We start from the raw sequence: 22,608 nt of genomic DNA, 5'->3' as shown, positions 1-22,608 counted from the left end.
TGCTAATTGGACGCTCTGTTGGGATTCATTGAGAGATCTCCGCTGGTTCCTCGCGTATGTTTCATTCTGGCCACGTCTGGAATGAATTTCGCCATACCGTCGTAACCGACTGCATACGGCAGAAAGTTTCTGTCTGTCGGTGGCATTGTTGCCTATTTTTTCCAGAAAGCGGGGGAGGAAGACTCGGCAGAACTAAACTGTAGTCACAAAGGAAAAGGAGCAAAAGGGTAAATTATGCCTGTCAAAACTTTCTCTTTTGCATCTACCGGGAAAAGCGGCAGAAAGAGAATCTAGTGATGTGAGCACAATCGGTCTAATACCCGTATGTGGAAGTGAATCCATACAACTCGAATGCCGTGAACAAAGGGAGAATGCCAGCCGACGACAACGAAAAAAGGTGAAGCTCCTTGGCAATGAGGGCATGGGCGCTGCTGCACCACCAAGTGTGCCAACATCCAGAAAAACCGGGCACAGAAAACAGAACATTCGGAAGGTGGCGACAAGCTTGTATTCCCGGTGAATTCCATACTAGATGAAGCAAATTCCTTCAATTAGCGGTGGTTTTTACATTAGACTACAATTATATTTATGAACATATAGACAAATTAATCTGCAACATACCGAAGTCTCTTGATATCCGCTGGCAGCAAGATTGACAAGGTTGCAGGACAGTTTTTTAGACATTTTTGCTACAAGCGTCATAGGTTTGATTTCAAAAAATCTATGGTATTGGATCAGTAAGGGGGCTGGAATCTTCTACGGGATCTGACCTCTTTATGGTTGTGATGCGTACATTCATCAAATTTGCTGAGGGAGTAGCAAATACAACCCTAGTAGAGAAAAGCTGTTTGATTTCATCACGTCAGCTAGTCTTATTGCTGCGAACGTTGGGGCCGCCCTTAAGTTCATGCGGCCGATGAGAAGTGAAGCAATTGACCTAACAATCGGCACTTCAAAATTGCAACAGCTGGTTAGAGGCCCGGGGGTGCCAAACAAAGTCTCGCTGTCAAACTACCGTTACTTAGAATTTAGTCTGATTATTACAGTCGAACAATGGATTAGATAAAGTTCAATGAACTTCTTGGCAACAAAGTAAAGTAGCCCTTTGGTTGCTCAGTTCGCACCCCTTAAATGAAAACCAACACGCTTACAAGGGTACCCCTTCGTTTCAAAGATAGAGGAGTCAACCCTGGCAAGCGAGAATGTGATGGGTGTGTTGTTGTGTGTGGACATTGACTGTGCGCCTTTCCAAACACTTTAATTAAGTCGATCCATTATATGCAACACTGAGATTGCTGTGCGCTGAAGTGAGTGTTGATCGCTACCTAACAATAGAAGCGACAAAAGTCGGCCCCCAAGGAAATGTGCTATCGCCACTCCTGTGGAATATGCTGATCGACTCAATACTATGCGAACTGCAATATCTACCAATACACGCTCAAGCTTATGCTGATGACATGTTTGTGCTAGCTGTTGATCGAGATCTCGGAACGGTGTGTAGAAATTTACACGCGCCCTTGATTTGATTGACAGTTGTAGCTACAGGCATGGACTTTCAGTAAATCTAATTAAAAGTACCATGATATTATTTATAAAATGAAGGAAACGTGATGGCTTTTGCCTTCCAGAGATGAGGGGTATAACCCTTCAACTCTTCGAAGAAGTGAAATATAATATCTGCAAGTCATTCTAGATAAAAAGCTTCTTTGAGACACATAACTATATAGAGGTAAAGACTCGACATGAGGATTTAGATTTCCTGTAGTAATATGGAATGGAATGGAATTAGGCCAATGTCCGGTTATGCATCCGTAATGTGGTGTGTTAAAGTGAGACAAAAAAGTTTCCACTGCAAAGAAATGTGTTTCTGGTAATTACCGATGCCAAGTGTAGAGGGAAATGAAATATCGGATGCTGGGGTTCAATTTCCCCCAAGTCGGGAATGGAACTAACAATTGGAATGTAAGTAATATTAGCCAATGCTGCTTTCAAAAGCTGGAACAAGCTTCCCATAATGGCAAGTAACAGAGCCTTAATGCTGTTAGACACTCCAAACTTTTCCTGACAGAACCTAACAAACGTACTGCAAAGTTTATTCTGTCGAAAAGCAGGAGGACTTGCAAAACTATTTCGGAGATTCTGGCTGGTCATAATTCATTAGCTGGGCATATGTTAAGAATAGGAAATGATATGTGCCCCTCCTGTAACATAAGTGTGTCTTGGATATTTCGTTAGATGGGGTACTGGGGTCTGAGTACTCAAAGGTTATATTTCACCCCCACATTTTAGGGGCTTGACATGCCATTTTGGGCTTGAACCAATATATAATATATTTGATAATTAAAAATTTTTTTACGCATCGATTCCGGTATCTGTTGTCCCGGAGTGTAGTAAGCAGCTTTTATGCCGACTCCTATGGTTAGCCTCCAAACAATCAGATCACAAGATGTTCTTCTTAACCATTTAGAGACAAGAAACGAGGTTAGGCCAAGAAAGTTTTGTATTATGGAAATTTAAAGAATGCATTTTTTACACCTTAGGAATAATTTTCCTTAGATAACGTTAATAGAGGAGCGATTTCTGGCTATTTCTGGTTGCCCACGGTTCCGACACTATGGAATCGATTCTTCAAAACTGTTAGAAAGTGCATCGGCGAGCTTAGCTGCCGAGGGTTTTTAATGGTTGCTTAGATAAAGTATGTGTAGTGTGATCTAACTTCTTTACCAGTATACGTATATAATATACGTAATCACCCCCGAAAGTCGGCGTTGATAATTTCTCCTATCTAGAGTCGAAAATCACAACCGATAACAGCTACGATGAGAAAATCCGCGCACGATTTTTGGCAGCTAACAGAGTCTATTTCAACTTACAAAAACTGTTCCGCTCGAAACGTCTCACCATAGGGGCAAATCTCTTACTGTACAAGACAATGATCTTGCTAGTCCTCATGTATTCCTCGGAGGCTTCGGTTGTTAGCAAGAAGAATTGCGAACTCTTGGCCGCGTTCGAGAGAAGAATCCTCCGAAGAATTTTTAGCCCCCTACATGAGGATGGACGATTCCTTAGCCTACATAACGACGAAATCTATGAGCGGTTGTGGATAAAATCCGGCTCAATAGGTTACTGTGGGCAGGTCACTTAATCCGTATGGATGAGGATGATCCAGCCCGGAAAGTCCATAAGGGCAATATCTATGGTAGAAAAAGAAGACGAGGCAGACCCTGCCTAAGATGGAGCGATGGCGTAGGCCAAGACGCCAGACAGCTTTTAGGGATATCGAATTGGTGATCCTCGGCGCAAAACCGGGATGCCTGGAGTTCCTTATTAAGGCAGGCCTAGACCGGATACCGGTTGTTGCGCCGTTGATAATCATGATTCGTTGGAATATTCTTTTTCTTATTCTAAATAAAGCTAAGATCTTCATTATGGTTTTCTGCTTTCTTATAATTTTTTGTAGATTCAGATACTTCTTCGTACCCAACTTTTAACATTGAGTAACCTCTTCCAGCTTTTCAGGCTATATCAGGGTTTCTAATTTGAAAGTTGTACAAACTTTTTTAAACCAAAGTACTAAGAAGCATAGTGGTCCTCCTTGATACATTCGAAATGACTACCTTCATAGGAACCTGCGAATACAGATGGTTTGTGAGGTCATACAAAATTGACAGATATCATTAGTGTATCGTGATCACTGAAAAGAGTAAAACTGAATAACTTACTATCATAAAGGACAAATGCGTAAGGAGAAAAGGTTTTAGGGAATAGCTTCAAAGCTGAAATATACAAGCGGATAGGGAAATATCAGCCATAGCTTAGCTAGAGGTGGTTTAATTGGGTAAAATTCCACACTCCCAGGGCACGTGAACTCTCGGGTTAGTTATTTGAAGATTTCTACCTCGTAAAAAAATATGCCGAAGTTTGTAGTTCATCTCACGTCATATGCTGCATCTCTTAATAAAGGGGTGGAACTCTTAAAACATAGAAGTAAGCCACTCCATGGGTCTTTGCGTTGACATTCTGAAAATATTTTTGGCATGTAAAAGAGTATTAATTTGTATATATAGTAGTATATGCTCTCACCGATATAACCCCTTTCTAAATAAACGAAGAGTGTGAGGTGTATGTATTATCGGTGAAGTATTTTTTTTTAAATTTCTTTCACATGTGCTCAAAACATATTTGGAGTGCAGAAGGCAGACTAAAGAAGTCAGTTAATTATATATGTATATATGAGTTCTTAAAACCAGTAATGTCGATTTTATAAATTATATATTCTCATACGTAATTGGTAATTCCGAAGCAAACGGAGACAATAGTCCATCATCAATTATAAAAAATGTAAGAACTAATAAAAAATATTGATAACCAGTTTTCCAAGATAATCCAAGAAAATAACTTCCAGATTCCAGATGTTGATTTCAAGGCTAAATCCGTTTACTTTCATTTATTTCAAATATAAAAGATATAAAATCGATTATTGTATAATCACGTTCTAAATATTTTCTCATTTGGGTATTGCTGATTTATGATGAGTTTTATGAGTTTCGCTAACCACATAAATATAAATATTTATTAAGAATAATTATAATGAGTTGTCATTACAATAATTTGCTTTGAGAAAATACTACTATTTCTTTACCTTTGGCCTGGTTCAGTTGCGGAATCGGGTTCGTCACTTCTCAGGGTCGAAAGTTTGGATCGAGCGGAGTCTTTGCCACTGTCTAGTGAGTCAAACCATTTCATTTTCGGACTGCCTTGGGACATTTCCATTCAGTTCGACATTTTCCTACCTCTTAGCTAACAAGTTATCATCGGAGCGGATGATGATGACTGAACCTTTGAAGGAATTAGTTATGTCACTGAATTAGCACATTATATTCGCCTCCATGATTTTATACTTTAGATGACTGGCATGCTAGATTTTTATCCAGGATTCCATATTTAATTGTTTAAATTATGTGTTATATCTGATTGCCATTGACTATCGTTACCGGTTCCTGAAAGCATATTTCCAATCCCCTCCCGGACTTCCTGATATATTGGATTCCCCTGAATGGTATAGTCATTTCACGGAGGTGGTTTGAAATTGTGTTCAACAAGAGCACCCAAATAACCGACATATGTAGATATGTGTTGAAAAAGTCTAGGAGCTTTTGAGTAACAGTGCATCATAATCAAGATTTGCAAGAAATGACGTCAGGGTCCATGGAAGCCCTCCACATCTTCGGCCGCTTCCGCAGTAACTGCGGTGGACCAGACACTGCTAACTACAGATGTTGTTCAGTGAACACGGATATTAAACAAGAGATGCGACCCCAGTCACGTCAGCTAACCATTAATAGACATGAAATAACCAAATCATCTTTCAGAACTATGCAGACGCTACCACAATACCTAACAATAAATCCGCCGTCAGCTTCTCAATGTCAATCACCAGTGAACCCCGCTTCGCAAAGTTTAGAGGAACTTCTCGTCACGTTGATGCAAACTATGACTTAATTCATGGCGTCAATGAAGACCATGTTCGAGGAGATTATGCGTAACCAATCACAAATTCTGCAAGTCCTAACCGACTCCAAGTACCCAGACGATAAGGCTCACGGTGGAACTGATATTCTAATCAAATCTCGGCTTAGATACTTCACTCTGAACAGTTGCTGCAAGGAATATCCGCCCAACTGAATCTAGCGATGAAATCACCTTTTCGGCCGTATATTTCCCTCCAAGGTTTAAAATTACAGCACAGCAGATTACTGATTTTTTCGGCACTATTGCAAAGAAATTTTAAGCGGGCGGGGACTATAATACTTAGCACACCCTGGGGATCAAGAATAGTCTGTCCGAAAGGCTGACAACTGTTCGATACCATAAGCAAGTGCAAGGGCTTGATGTTAGTTCTCCACCGCTGGACAGTACTGGTGGGTTCAGGAAAAAACATCGATAAATCCAACAGCTGATAAAGAGTAAACGAAATTTGAGGCGAGAATGGCAGGAACATCGATCCCCGAGACTGACGCAGGAGCTCACAAACGCCACCAAAAAGCTAAGAAATGCTCTGAAAGCAGAAACAGCACTTCACGAATAGTCTCAGTCCCTATCGAAGCAACCACTACTCTCTATGGAGAGCAACCAAAACCTGAAGCGCTACAGCCTAAGCCACCATTAAGGCTTGCTAATGGAAACTGGGCGATGAGCGATGCCAATAAAAGAGAAAGGTTTGCGACTTATCTGCAGGATATTTTTCAACCAAATTCCTCGGGCATTGATCCACTTTTACCCAGATTCCCCCTGCTTGGCCAGTAAGCGGGTTTTGCTTAAGAACGAAAGGCGTCCTCAATTGCGTAATGCAGTTATTCAATAGTAATCTTCAGGCCAGTTACCTCCCACGAAACTGGAAAACATTGATGGTTACAATAGACTCCCCACGCTAGGAATAACTACATGTTTTGACGCCGAAATAGTTGTTTTACCTTCCTAATCACCATACCATATACCGGAAAAGAAAATGCATTGGCTGACACTTCATGTGACGTTACGGAGCAAGAAATTCGAAAAAACGCTCAGATTCATATGAGTCGCAAGGGTTGGCATTGGCTTTTGTTCAACATAACAATGTTTTGCCATCATCATCATCAACGGCGCAACAACCGGTATCCGGTCTAGGCCTGCCTTAATAAGGAACTCCAGACATCCCGGTTTTGCGCCGAGGCCAACCAATTCGATATCCCTAAAAGCTGTCTGGCGTCCTGACTAACGCCATCGCTCCATCTTAGGCAGGGTCTGCCTCGTCTTCTTTTTCTACCATAGATATTGCCCTTATAGACTTTCCGGGTGGGATTATCCATACGGATTAAGTGACCCGCCCACCGTAACCTATTGAACCGAATTTTATCCACAACCGGACGGTCATGTTATCGCTCATAGATTTCGTCACTGTGTTGGCTACGGAGGAGAGAGTTCGCAATTTTTCTTGCTAAGAACCCAAGTTTCCGAGGAAGACATGAGGATTGGCAAGATCATAGTCTTGTACAGTAAGAGCTTTGACCTTTGGTGAGACGTTTCGAGCGGAACAGTCTTTGTAAGTTGAAATAGGCTCTGTTGGCTGACAACAACCGTGCGCGGATTCCATCATCGTAGCTGCTATCGGTTGTGATTTTCGACCCTAGATAGGAGAATGTTTCGCCATGCTCCGTTTATTTACCAATCATGAATCTAATGGAGAACCTTTAGGCAATCATCTGTCGCTACACGTACGACAACAACATGCAGTATCAAAACGTTAGAGACTTTAATACAGCAGTATTCCCACCGCGGAGTACTATCCAACCCTAAATCATGCAAAACTTCGTGAATATTGTGGGAAACCGTATTACCAAACTCTTAAAAAGCTCACAAATTATAAAAAAATAGTTATTAGTTTGGATTTTCCAACGATAAATACGTCATTTTTGAAAGTGGATGAATTTCCTATATTTACAACTTTCCTTATTTTATCCATAAAATTTTGCGTAGTAGTGCTGACGAGGATTTTAAACGTCCTTCTTCAACTACAAAAAATCAGTTAACTTAGTTTACAACGAAAGTTTAAACAGGCCACATCACATTTGGTCCTTTAGTTATGAAACACCCTATAGTTAAAAAAATCCTAGAACGTGTCTTGGAGCATCTCGAAAGCTTAATCGATAGAGAGCAGGCTAGTTTCCACTCTGAATCCTCTTGCGTTGATCACATCAACCTGTGCGGATCACATACCTGTGCGGAGTTTGAATCTCCTCATCACCTGTTCTCAATTCGAGAAGATTTTCGACAGGATCAGCTGGGAGTGAATTTAGTGTGCTCTACGCAGTCGGGCATTCAAAAGAACCAACAGCTATTATCAAAGTAACATATCATGGCGCAAAACGGCAAAGTAGAGTCTATCGGCGTTGCACCTTGTCACCAATATTATTTCTCCTTTGTAATCGATGGGGTTGTTCATGCTGCCTTGTCTGGAGGAAGTAGAGTAATTCAATGGACCATAACATCTTTCCTTGTACAAGTGGCCCTGGACTTGGAGGGAAACGCAAGTAGAATCAAACTGACGAGAACCAAGGCTCACAATCTTGCACTAGCTGACAGTAGCACCGAACTGAATGACACTCGATGCATTAACAGCACTAGATCCGCCTTCGCTGCCTTGTCTAAAATCTGAAATACAGTTATCTCAACATCGCCATCCAGTTAAGACTGTTCTACGTTAATGTTCTTTCTGTGTTGCTATATGGGAGTAATACAGGTGACCCCAATGTTACTCAGCAGCTCCAAACTTTCATCAACACTTGTCTAAAAGCCTGGCTTGATACTATTTCGAACAAGAAGCTTCGTTGGAAAACCGACCAATTACCCGTGCAAAAAACACATTAAGGAAGGTCGACAATTACATTGCTGGCTATGATATGCAGTGAAATATACTCTCCCAAGATCTCCCAAGTGAGTCTAATAATCAACCTAGGTGGAAAAAATTCAAATAAAAAAACCTAACATATTTACGGGGAATGTTATATTAATAAGCCAAATACGTGGAAATAAATGCGTAACAAGTAGTCCAAGGAGCCGGTTATTTCCTCTCAGAAAAACGGTCATTTAATTTTTCGACGCGCTTTAAAAAAAATCTAGGGTCTGCCTCGTCTTCTTTTTCTACCATAGATATTGCCCTTATAGACTTTCCGGGTGGGATCATCCTTATCCATACGGATTAAGTGACCCGCCCACCGTAACCTATTGAACCGAATTTTATCCACAACCGGACGGTCATGTTATCGCTCATAGATTTCGTCACTGTGTTGGCTACGGAGGAGAGAGTTCGCAATTTTTCTTGCTAAGAACCCAAGTTTCCGAGGAAGACATGAGGATTGGCAAGATCATAGTCTTGTACAGTAAGAGCTTTGACCTTTGGTGAGACGTTTCGAGCGGAACAGTCTTTGTAAGTTGAAATAGGCTCTGTTGGCTGACAACAACCGTGCGCGGATTCCATCATCGTAGCTGCTATCGGTTGTGATTTTCGACCCTAGATAGGAGAATGTTTCGCCATGCTCCGTTTATTTACCAATCATGAATCTAATGGAGAACCTTTAGGCAATCATCTGTCGCTACACGTACGACAACAACATGCAGTATCAAAACGTTAGAGACTTTAATACAGCAGTATTCCCACCGCGGAGTACTATCCAACCCTAAATCATGCAAAACTTCGTGAATATTGTGGGAAACCGTATTACCAAACTTTTAAAAAGCTCACAAATTATAAAAAAATAGTTATTAGTTTGGATTTTCCAACGATAAATACGTCATTTTTGAAAGTGGATGAATTTCCTATATTTACAACTTTCCTTATTTTATCCATAAAATTTTGCGTAGTAGTGCTGACGAGGATTTTAAACGTCCTTCTTCAACTACAAAAAATCAGTTAACTTAGTTTACAACGAAAGTTTAAACAGGCCACATCACATTTGGTCCTTTAGTTATGAAACACCCTATAGTTAAAAAAATCCTAGAACGTGTCTTGGAGCATCTCGAAAGCTTAATCGATAGAGAGCAGGCTAGTTTCCACTCTGAATCCTCTTGCGTTGATCACATCAACATCGCCATCCAGTTAAGACTGTTCTACGTTAATGTTCTTTCTGTGTTGCTATATGGGAGTAATACAGGTGACCCCAATGTTACTCAGCAGCTCCAAACTTTCATCAACACTTGTCTAAAAGCCTGGCTTGATACTATTTCGAACAAGAAGCTTCGTTGGAAAACCGACCAATTACCCGTGCAAAAAACACATTAAGGAAGGTCGACAATTACATTGCTGGCTATGATATGCAGTGAAATATACTCTCCCAAGATCTCCCAAGTGAGTCTAATAATCAACCTAGGTGGAAAAAATTCAAATAAAAAAACCTAACATATTTACGGGGAATGTTATATTAATAAGCCAAATACGTGGAAATAAATGCGTAACAAGTAGTCCAAGGAGCCGGTTATTTCCTCTCAGAAAAACGGTCATTTAATTTTTCGACGCGCTTTAAAAAAAAATCTAGGGTCTGCCTCGTCTTCTTTTTCTACCATAGATATTGCACTTATAGACTTTCCGGGTTGGATCATCCTCATCCATACGGATTAAGTGACCCGCCCACCGTAACCTAGTGAGCCGGATTTTATCCACAACTGAACGGTCATGGTATCGCTCATAGATTTCGTCGTTATGTAGACTCCGGAATCGTCTATCCTCATGTAGGGGGTCAAAAATTCTTCGGAGGATTCTTCTCTCGAACGCGGCCAAGAGTTCGCAATTTTTCTTGCCAAGAATCCAAGTTTCCGAGGAATACATGAGGACTGGCAAGATCATGTACAGTAAGAGCTTTGACCCTATGGTGAGACGTTTCGAGCGGAAGAGTTTTTGTAAGCTGAAATAGGCTCTGTTGACTGCCAACAACCGTGCGCGGATTTCATCATCGTAGCTGTTATCGGTTGTGATTTTCGACCCTAGGTAAGAGAAATTATCAACGGTCTTAAAGTTGTAGTCTTCTATCTTTATTCTTCCCGTTTGACCAGTGCGATTTGATGTTATTGGTTGGTTGGTTTTCGGTGCTGACGTTGCACCATATATTTTGTTTTGCCTTCATTGATGTGCAGCCCAAGATCTCGCGCCGCCTGCTCGATCTGAATGAAGGCAGCTTGTACGTTTCGGGTCGTTCTTCCCATGATGTATATATCGTCAGCATAGACCAGTAGTTGGGTGGACTTAACGAGGATCGTACCTCTTATATTTAAATTTGCTATAGAATAAATCAATAAAATAAAAAAAAATCCATCTAGATGGGCTATCCGGCTTAATGTGCGAACGATGGGTGGCCCCAGGAGCCTTAGCGCAGAACAGAGGCGCAGGCGTGTAGAATTCTCGGGAAGTCGTGAAAGAAATTAAAACGCATTTCAGCGGACTGTGTATGATGGCGTGTAGAAGTGGTTAACACCGTATGACCCACCAATGAGTGAATGGTAATCATATATGATATTTTATAGATCACATGTTAGTGTGGGAATTTGAGAGCCTCGCGACTGCATCCGGATCAGGCAAATGACAGAACAAAATGGCGAAATAGATCACGACGTGAAAGCCCTGCTTGTGAATGGGACAAGGATAAGAAAAAGAAGACTTTTTAGTGGTTAATTATTTTAATACACTCAGGGAATTACAATGACACGTGTGGTGTACAATTTAATTTAGATGTAAATTTTTTTAGAGATATGAGGGAGACCTCTGAAAAAAGAAAGTGAGCAAAACTGGGGAAAATACGGTTTAAGCAACCACGTTTCATTCATGACTCAGCGCGGACTGGTGGTGCGAATGGCCAAAAGCTGCAGCTGCTAATACATTGGATTCGTTCAAACGCATGTGTAGTGCCATCATGCCTATCTATGAAGACAAAGATGCCCTCCTGAAGCGATGTGTCGGAGGATTTACGAAAAAAAACACGAACGAGAGTGGGACCCCCTGTCATTGTCGAGATTGCAGCTTATGTGGCAACCTGTGTCTCTAATGAAGGTTCTTTTGCTTTACTAAACTTCATGCAAGGCATGAGAGTCAGTAAACCGAGCGAAGCCAGAAGCTGGAAAACAGAGTAAACTTCAAAACGTTTGTCCACAACTCATGTTTTCAAAATTGCGCCCCTCATAGCTCCAAAATTACTACACCAATCGTTTTGAAATTTCGAACACTATTTCTATAGTACATAATTTACGAGGTAACGCCGGAGAGTTTTTTTCCAATTTGTTAATATATTTAATTTTGTAATAATTAATTACCCGATTTTTTCGGTAAAAATCACGTTTTTCATTTCAAAGTGTTCCCAAAAAGTGAAAAATTGTAATTTCGAAAAACAGTCCCAGCATTCCTTGGGGAAGGAATTGCGTAGCCGGTCCCAACCCCGGTTGTGAAAGGAGGAGCGATGGATAGCTTCAGTCTGAATGGCTGTACGCCACCGCAGCGTCTCAGGGGGTAGGCGAGGAACGTGCAGCAACTTTGCAGTCCTTCAGATTACTCACTGAAGAAGCTATCCCAACACCTGGCAGCTAGGGATAAAATGCAGCACCAAAAATGAGAAGAAGAGAAAGCCCGGTGCGGATAACCAGCGAGAGTCGTTTGACTTGGGGATTCGTTGGGCTCTCGTAATGGACAGCACGGCATCGAAACCACTAATCGTAGGGCGGTTCGACGTCTAGGCGGCACGGCGACCAGGAGCATAGCTACTGCAGCTGTTTCGCCACAATCTGTGGCGACCACTTCAGCAAATTCGCGTAGGCAGCGGATGAAATGAACTGAAGAAATGAACCTCTTCATTATCCGCTCCTACTACGAAATAACGACGGGGCGGATACAACATCTTACCGCCCCTTGTTGCACCAGAGATTCGTCGAGCGTTTCCCGCAATTCACGCACGTGACTGTGCAGCGAGTCGCAGACCAGTATCACTTTGTTACTCGCAGCGACACAATCCCGGCCACCATCAGGGAGCGTGTTCGACTTGAGGTCATCGCGGAAACTGGTGGCCGAGAGTCGATGAGGGCAGAAGCGGCGGCATCAACAACACTACGCCGCACTGCAGGTAACAGTTTCGGTACTCGCCGAAGCACTCTTCTCCACCTTCCAGCTGAGGTTCGGGACGAATTCCAAAGAGCGTGTATAGGATTCTCGGATATGAATCCTTTGCATAGGCCAGGTATTCCCAGGCTCTATGCATCTCCAGCAACTCCGGGAATTCTATCTCAAATCAATACTGAGATTGCATCTCGCCTATATATGTTGCTACTGCAACTACAATCACTTGTGCATTGTGGTGCAGTTGCGGCTATCCGATTGCAGGGTCAGAAGATTCGCTTTCGTGTAATTGATTTGAGTGACCAAAGAGATCCACCATGGAAAATTCGTCTGTAACGTCGGAGAGACTCACTAAGGCAGGGCAATGCTAGACTGATTCAGATCAGCACTGGCAGTGCCAGCAGACGGGTGAAGAATAAATTGCAGAGAGTTTACCGGAACTATGGCATCTCCAATGAGACACCCGTAGTTGAATTTCTGCACACACTAAAGCCGAAACTTTCTGTCATATGCAGTCGGTTACGACGGTATGGCGAAATTCATTCCAGACGTGTCCAGAATGCAACATATGCGAGGAACCAGCGGAGTTTTTTCAGATCTCTCAACGAATCCCAACAGAGTGTCTAGACAATACAGTTTTTGGTAACGGAAAGCGAAACAGTATTGGGGTGGACTTTGGGAGTTACCCGCCCAGCATGCTAAGCATGCTGAGTGGATCTACGCCGAAGGCACCCACCATGTAAATACGCCTGGCATGAATTTTGCAGATGTTACCGAAGAGGAAATTCGACGAGCCATAAACAGCTCGAAAAACTGAAAGGACCCAGGTCTGGATCGGATGCAGAATTTCTGGTATAAGAAATTTACCAGTATAAATAAGGTCATGAGTCCGCCGGAGGAACTTCCACCCTTCCTCACTGCGGGATTACCTACCTTATCCCTAGGAAGGACACGGTGCAGGACCTCTCAGACACAAGACCGATTACTTGCGTACCAAACCTCTACAAATTCATAACGTCCATTATTAGTGGAAGGGTCAATGCGCACTTCGAGACCAACAACATTCTATCCGAGGAGCAGAAAGACTGCCTAGTTGGGTCAAGGGGTTGCAAAGAGCAACTCATTATCAACTCGGTAATTGTAGGACAAGCAACTAGAGGCCAAAGAAACCTCTTCAGTTGCTATATCGATTATGCCAAGGCTTTTGATGGCGTTCCACATACCTGACTAATCAATATCCTACATCTGTACCGCATTGATCGGAAACTAATAATAATAATAAACTACCACCTTATCAGTGCGTACATCTGAGGGTGCTAATACCTCAGAGCCCATCCGTATATGGAGGGCATCTTCCAGGGGGATTCGTTTAGCCCCCTTTGGTTTTGTATGGCACTGAACCCCCTTTCATGGCTACTGAATGATGCTAGAAGGCATAGTTTTGCAATAAAGTATAGCCTACGTGCTAAGTGCGAACTGACAAACTTGATGTACTTAGATGACATCAAGCTGTATGCTGGTACTGACGACCATCTTAGAAATCTGTCGCGAATAATAGGCATGTTCAGTCTGACGTACTGTTAGTTGACAATATGGGTCGCTCCGCGTATATACGATGTTGCTATCCCCCATAATAGCAACATCGAACAGAAATACGTGGAAAAGAAGGTGAACTATGAGCCACTGGCTCGGGAATTCATAGAAATTTGGTGTCTGGAGCAGGTGTTTGTAGTTCCCATAATATTGTCAACTAAAGGGATTGTACCTAAACCCCTCACGGCTTCCCTTGATGTCCTGGGACTTCGCACAGTCTGGTTCAAACCATGCAGAAGAACACCATTCTGAATACGTGCTCGGTGTTGCGGGGAGTACTCGACGGATTCTCCCATTGACCTACCACCAGCCACTACCACCAGCGCCCCTTTCGTTTTTGAGTAGGTAGGATCGTCCGAGCCTAAATGCTTGGCACTTAGTCCTAGTCATCATCATCATCATCATCATCAACGGCGCAACAACCGGTATCCGGTCTAGGCCTGCCTTAATAAGGAACTCCAGACATCCCGGTTTTGCGCCGAGGTCCACCAATTCGATATCCCTAAAAGCTGTCTGGCGTCCTGGCCCACGCCATCGCTCCATCTTAGGCAGGGTCTACCTCGTCTTCTTTTCCTACCATAGATATTGCCCTTATAGACTTTCCGGGTGGGATCATCTTCATCCATACGGATTAAGTGACCCGCCCACCGTAACCTATTGAGCCGGATTTTATCCACAACCGGACGGTCATGGTATCGCTCATAGATTTCGTCATTGTGTAGGCTACGGAATCGTCCATCCTCATGTAGGGGGCCAAAAATTCTTCGGAGGATTCTTCTCTCGAACGCGGCCAAGAGTTCGCAATTTTTCCTGCTAAGAACCCAAGTTTCCGAGGAATACATGAGGACTGGCAAGATCATAGTCTTGTACAGTAAGAGCTTTGACCCTATGGTGAGAGGTTTCGAGCGGAACAGTCTTTGTAAGCTGAAATAGGCTCTGTTGGCTGACAACAACCGTGCGCGGATTTCATCATCGTAGTTGTTATCGGTTGTGATTTTCGACCCTAGATAGGAGAAATTGTCAACGGTCTCAAAGTTGTATTCTCCTATCCTTATTCTTCTTCGTGTTTGTGTTTGACCAGTGCGGTTTGATGTTGTTGGTTGATTCGTCTTCGGTGCTGACGTTGCCACCATATATATATTGAGATTGTAATAACTCGAAAATAAAAGTGTACGGGAAATAGCTGAAATAATAGAAAAGCCAAAGTCCACTGTGTATTATGTCATGAAATTTTCTCCATAGGGAGGGATACAGAGCCTGTTAGTACGAGGAAGAAGTAAATGCTTTCCCAAAAGGATATTAAAAAACAACTTGAATATGCTCAAGAGTTCGTTTATAAGTCAGAAGAGTTTTGGAAATAGTTATCTTTCGCGACGAGTCGAAATTTAACAATTTCGGTTCCGATGGCCCGCAATTGGGGTGGAGAAGAATAGACACTACCTTAGAGGGCATCACATTGTACCAACGGTTAAACATGACGGTGGCAGCAGTGTGGGGTGTTATGGCATCTAAAGGACCAAGGTCTCTATATATAATCCCGGAAAACCTCACTAAAGTGGGCTACCTTAGTATACTAAGAAAGCACATACCAGCTACGATAGCAATCTTGGCGTTGCCATCAGATATCATGTTAGTTCATGAAAACAACCCAAAACACACAGCCACGGTCGTTAAGGGATGACAACTTTACCATGCCAAAAAGATCCTTCCTCGTCCATCTCAGAGCCCGGATTTAAATCCGATAGAGCACTTGTGGGCACACGTGGAAAAGGAACTACGAAAAAGGGATATAAGGAACAAAAAGGATTTTGGAGCTCTATTCCTGCGGAAGTCACCGAAAAACTTGTAGGGTCGATGAAAAGAAGACTTCTCACAATTTTAAAAGCTATGGTTACCCAACTGTTGGGATAAATTTATTTTCTTTTTATTAAATTTAAAGTTTCTAAGTTTTGTTTGGGTGTGCAAAACGCTAATTTTTTTGGTTTTATCATTTTGCTATTAATATTTTGCTGTTAATGTCCGTAATAAAATGATAATAACGGTAAAACATAAAAATGTTGTTTTTCTTTCAAGAATTTATGAAAAAATATCAGTGGGCTTTCGAGATATTTGACTTCAAAGTGTAGCGAACTGTTCAAGTCAAATAAATCTAAATTATTAAATTTAATTAACTTACCAGTTTTTTTCTTTTAAGTTTTATTATATTTGAGTTGATTTTAAAGCTCTTGCCCAAAAGATTCCACCATTAAATGTTGCAGAAACTTTCAGCGACAGCGAGGAAAAGTTGCAATTGCGGTTCAAGCCTGCGATAAAAAAAGCAGAATTTCAATACTCAACAATTCGGAACAATTCCCAGCTGTTGTAAACTGTCAACCTGAAGCCCATCACTATCGTCTGTCGTCGGTCATCTTTAGTTTTCTGGTAATTTTTAATGTAAATATTCCACGATATAAGGCTCGCGCAATATAATTAGTCTGCAATTCTCAATTTTACTTTTTTTAGCCAACAAAATGCCTGAAGCCGAAGGAAGATCACCGCTAGAGCGGTTTTCAAGAGCTGTTTTTAGTATGGTCGACGGACCTGTGACTTGGTTTAGAGGTAAAATGCAAGTGTTCAGTGAAATTTCGTAGTTTAAACTGTAGGTGATTTAGAATTCATGCTAAAGTCCTTTTGTTACTTTGTTAAGTAGTCAAAAAGGGGCAGACAATAGTTATATAATTGCATAACCTCAACCCGGTTGTCTGTCGTTTCAGAAACAACTCGTCGAACCCAACCAAACGAAGTATCCATGGTACCACCAGAAATTCCGCCCGTGTTCCAACTGTCGACGAATGCTATACAGACGATGCTGTGTGCAAATTCGAAGCCAACCAGCAATTCCGTCGCGACCGGATGGTTGACAGTGAAATCCTTAACATCTTCGTCAACGATTTGAAGACTGCATCCTGTACGAAGCCCCAGATCACGTTGCAAAATGCACCTCCTTTGAAGGAGATTTACGAGAAGGCAGCAACCAATTGGTTCATTAAGTGTAGGTTTTTTGACTGTTCTTCATTTAGCTCAGTAGAAGTAAATTTAAGTATAGCACCTACCTATACCTATACCTTAGCTGGACGAATGGAACCTCATTTCGCTTCATGATATTTCAGATGGTGACTTAGGTGGCTATGGCGATGCTAAAACGTGTTACATGAAGCAAAAACATCGATTGATTTGGGAGCGACGTCACGGTCCAGTCGGCTCTGGAATGAAAAATGCCGAAGGATCGGAAGCGCATTGATTTCGATGGTGGATGACTTAGTGGAAATATTTGTAGAGATTGTAAATCGATGACCAACTCTTCAAAAGTTAAAGAAGGTTCGAAAGTAATAGCTTCAGGGCTGTATCAATAAATACATCGGGAGTCAAACAAATGTTTTCTGAAAGCGCGGGTGTCTTACATCAGACTGAGTTCACAGAAACTTAGTCAAACAATTCAGAGTGAGATACGTTCGCCTTAGTTTCACGATAATGGTGAAGCAAAAATTGATTGGAGGCTGTGATGCATGATTGAGAAACATACCTTAGGAGCCTTCATGGCGGTTTTATGCGCCAATGGTTCCTTCAATTTTCCTGCCTGCCTTTTAAAAAAAGGTCCCCCATTAAGGCCGAAACTACAAGCCAGCAAAATTTATGAAATGGTAAACGGCAGGAATTCTTTGATTCGGGTGTGTTCTTGAACCTAATGAAAAGTTGTGTTTATCTGAGGGGTAGAGCCTTCCATTTGGAATTACCACCTTGACTTTGCTGGATCCGATGCTTGTTCGTGCATTACACGTGTCCTACCCGTTGCAGCCTTCGTAGTTCTAGGATGTGAAGTTATCGGTGCAAAAGATGAAACTATAACAATTATGGGGCCTAATTAGCTGGTTATATGAAACAGTATATTTCGAACTATTGCCAGACAAATTTGGTAAATGCAATGATTATTTGTATAATTATCATTCACGAGTAACTATTTGAAGAAAGGAGTCTTTTATAGCCGGCAGAAAATCAACGGGCTGAAGGTCGGCTGCAAACCACATTAGCCCGGGGGTATTACCGGTGCCAGGAAAGTAATCGGATGTTTGCGATCCAGACTCTGGCAACCTTTCAAAATTTAAGTACGTGGCCATTAAATGCTTAAGGTAGTCCAGATAAACCTGCATCATAATGAAACTGCAACGGCGACAATCGGTCGGCTAATAAAAACTGATAATCTGTAAGTGAGGACATATCTGGACTTGGGAATATAGAAGCAAAAAGGGATCTCTGTGAGTACACTTGCGGATATATAAATATATTTTTTATGGATGGAGGTGGAAATCTTAAAAAGACCTTCCTGAGCCAGGTTGCAGCAGTTTGTGGGGCTCTACACGCAACCATTGCGTTTTCCGGGCACGGTCGGATCCGTTTGCGGGCTCCACTTCGTTCACAGCTGCAACATCTCCACGAGATTATGGGGTTATTGTATAATTTACCTTGGGTGAAGCGGGGCATTCAGGACAGTCAGGAGCACGCCCAATCTCGACCAATGCCATACTCCGTGTAACTACAGTGCCCCTTAAGGAAGGGTATTACGTGGTAATTCAATTCATCATGTTTTCGCTTGACCCATCTCCCAATCTGCAGTCACACCTAGTGAACTGGCACTCCTCTGGTAGAGACAGTGCGCCTCATTCCCTAGAAGATCGAAAGGAATCATTTATGATTGATTTAGAATATTGGTAATAAGCATCGCGTCCGTCTTCCCGTTTGTACGAGCAAAACAAATACATGTCTGTCATATTGGCACACTGACTGGAAAGACCGAGGAACTCGCAAGGGTCTTTGAAAAAGCGCATTGATATCGGCGCTCTACAAGAAACCCGATTTTCTAGTGCCAACACCTGCGGCATAGAACGAAAACGCGGTAAAAATGACAACAAACTTCTCCAATTCGGTAGCCCCCACACTCAATACGGTGTTGACATTGCCATCTCAGAGGGTTTCCATGACACCATTAAAGAAGTCGAACAATTTGATGACCGGCTGATGAAGCTCACCATTATATCAGCGGATCGCACTTTTCACTTCTTTACCGCGTACATACCATAGATGTCGACCTAGTGCGAGAAAGATGCCTGCTGAGGATTATAGTATCTTTGCAGGCGGCGTTAATGGTAATGTGAGTGAAAAAGCAGACGGAAACAAATTCCAGGGGGGAAATCGGTTTGGAGCGCGCAATGAGAGTGAGAAGCGTATAGTCTATTTTGCGGACACTCATGATATTGTACTCAGGAATACATGGTTCATCAAACAATTGTCTCATCTTCCTACATTTTCTAGTGAGAATAGTAAAATGCAAATCGACTATATTCTCAAAAGACGTCGACATTTTACCACCGTCACTGATTGCAAAGTCGTTTCCTATGAGACAATCGCGTCTTGCAAATCAAGGCACCGATAAAACAGCGTGAGAAACGCACTGGCCCGCCACGTATTAAGTGGAGGCGATTTCGTGAGAAGAAAGAAGAAATGTCTTGACCTACGCGATTACCAACCATTACGAATGTGGAAGAATCGCGGAACCAAATTAACCCTCGGGACAGCAAGCCAGGTAACCGGTTCAACAACCGAGATACTTGGTTTTGTTATGACGATGTTGAAATGAAGTTCCGTGAAAAGAAACGCCTCTAACATAAGTGTTTCGACAATAAAACGCTCGCCAATTGGCAAATTTATAACAATGCCAACCGGGAAGCAAAGAAAACTATCGGTGTCTCCCGAGCGGTCCAATACAAAGATCTTTACAATAAACTGGACACTCGGGATAGCGAGAGAGATCTGTATCGACTTACTAAAAGCCGACACGAATGCATACAGGATATCTAACACTTCTGTTGCATTAATGAAAAGAACGGTACTTTGCTCACCGACCTTCGAGCCACGACGGATAGATGGCGAGAATATTTAGAGCAGATCTCAACTGAACAATTTGTTCATCCTCCACTTCCACATGCATTGCCGATATTTGGAGTAATTCCACCTCTCAGGGCAACTGAAGTCGAGGAAACAATAAAACGAATGAAATCAGGGGTCATAGGACCTGACGACATCGCATCTGAGCTCTGGAAGCGAAGAGCTGGCACCCAACACTGTGGCTCAATGAATTCTTCAGTCGAGTTATTCAGGAAGGCAGAACACCATCTGACTGACAAGAAAGTACCACAGTTCCAATATAGAAAAAAGAAAGGTAGTCCAGCAGAATGTTCAAATTACCGTCCGATCCGGCTACTTTTCCATACCATGAAGATTTTTGAACTTGACAACCGTATTCGCAAAATCGTTGAAATAATCGCAAATCAAGCCGGATTTGTCAAGAACTATGGAACTACTGACGCAATACACGCGTGCGATTATTCATTGAGAAGCATCGCCCACTTTTCATTGGATTTCTGGATCTAGAGAAAGCGTGTGCCACACGAAGTAATCTGGTATGCTCTACGACAACACTTAGTGTCAGAAGAACTCGTGCACTGGGTTCAATTGCTCTGCCACGATCTGAAAAGTAAAGTTCGAAGTGTGGCGGGTGTATCAAAACCGCTTCGTATCTCTGTTGGTGTTCATCAAGTAAGTGCTCCCTCACCATTCCTCTTTGTTTTTGATATGGACACCGTCAGACATCTAACGTCCAGCCCCCTATACACTGCATTTTGAAGTGGCGTTCCACAACTGGTGTTCTTTCTGATCGACGTATCAACGAACGCCTCAAATCCAAAATCTACTGCAATGTCGTGCGCCTTCTCGCCCTCTATGGTTCTTAGTGTTGAACGACTATAAAACGACTACGGTAATGGAGACGAAGATGTTGTTTTGGACTAGTGGTGTGACACGCTCACATCCAAATAAGGATATCCGCGATTGAGGTGGAATTGCACCGATCTTGGAAAAATTGCGAGAGGGGCGTCTTCGATGGTATGGTCACGTATTACGCCAACGAGAATCCACTCGCCAAGATTGGTTTGAACATCGAAGTCGATAGTAAGCGACCAAAGAATAATGGTGGCTTGTTACACTGGATGTGGATTGAAAAGCCTCACGATTGCATCCATATCAGGCTATTGATAAAACAAAATGTCGCAACCGATCGCGACGGCCCCACTTGTGGACGAGACAAAGGCTGAAGAAAAAGGAGAAGATTCAGTTCAACCATTCGTAATCATGCTTTGATAACATAAATGGTTTTAGTTCCATAAAGAGGAACGTCTTCGGGGTGCTTCGCAAATACAGCACCGCCAAGTTACCTGCAAAGCCAACCAACTTCGCGCTCCATCATACATTATTTCCCACAACGTGGGATCAATACGAAACTTTGAGGAATACATGCTGTCACAGTATAATCTTTCGATTGGTCATCCGTCTCGTACCAAAGAAGGCTCTCCGGAAGATTATCGATTATCCGAGCTTAATAACCAAGGACACCCTTTCCAACATATTCCCCTTTACGAATAGATTAGTAGACACGATTTGATGATACGGAACAACCGACGCATTTTACCCCGATTACTAATATACCTAACATGATGGGTTCCAAATATTACGATGAGAAGCTTTTGATAAAAAATTGCGGTAAATTAAACGCAGTTTTTTAAAAAAAAATATTGCACTATTACCGTTATTATGAGAACCGAAACTAGGTTTGGTTTATCCGCTACCGAACCAAGCTTCTTTTTGAATTTAAACTCAATCTTTAATTTTCTGTTCTTCATTTCGTACTATTCCGATCGCTGCTTTATTTTCCATGCGTAAAATCGGTTTACTATCTATTATAAGTCCATCTGTTCGTCGGTCACAAGCACTTTTCTCCGAATCTCTCGGGTGAAATTTGTTGAAAGTATAATATATAGACTATGAAATCACATGCTACAGTGCAAGATATTATTTTACGTGTAGTTTAAGCGTGGTCCAAAATGCATTTTTCCCGAATATAGTCGTGTGGGGTATCAAATGAAAGGTTTCGATTAGTATTTTTCGAGACAGAATTTAATATCGGTAGCAAAGTAGGGGAATAAAGATCCAAAAAATGCAAATTTGAAGTGAAAAACGGAAAAACCTGAAAAAATTATGAAGATGCCTATGTAAAATCTAGGCCTTCAAATACGTTGCATACCGATCCTTATTCGAAGAGAACTAATTATATTATATTAATATATTATCGAATTTTACCGGAAAATTCGATCGACACGGGACGCAGGATCGGGATTCTCTTTTTAGTCAAGATGACAAATCCGGTTCTTTCCTGCGCAACGCTGCATGAGCACACATCCATCCACTTTCGCGCCAAGTCTGTTTTGGGCCTGTTCAAAAGTGCGTCCAGCAAAAAGTGT

At 42.1% G+C, this 22,608-nt stretch overlaps 1 protein-coding gene across 1 annotated transcript; it reads left to right on the top strand.

Moving 5' to 3' along the window:
• The first annotated feature begins 16,505 nt into the window (after nucleotides 1-16,505).
• LOC119657142 (NADH dehydrogenase [ubiquinone] 1 beta subcomplex subunit 10) lies at nucleotides 16,506-17,630 on the top strand. The gene is given in 7 exon segments (XM_038063920.1): nucleotides 16,506-16,654; nucleotides 16,724-16,830; nucleotides 16,975-17,031; nucleotides 17,033-17,135; nucleotides 17,138-17,202; nucleotides 17,204-17,252; nucleotides 17,371-17,630. Coding segments are annotated over 6 exon segments (504 nt in total). The 5' UTR covers nucleotides 16,506-16,654; nucleotides 16,724-16,731; the 3' UTR covers nucleotides 17,502-17,630.
• The last annotated feature ends 4,978 nt before the right edge of the window (nucleotides 17,631-22,608 follow it).

The sequence above is a fragment of the Hermetia illucens genome, chromosome 1, assembly GCF_905115235.1.
Source record: "Hermetia illucens chromosome 1, iHerIll2.2.curated.20191125, whole genome shotgun sequence".
Classification (NCBI taxonomy): domain Eukaryota; kingdom Metazoa; phylum Arthropoda; class Insecta; order Diptera; family Stratiomyidae; genus Hermetia; species Hermetia illucens.
This window is presented reverse-complemented; position numbering and strand designations above follow the sequence as displayed.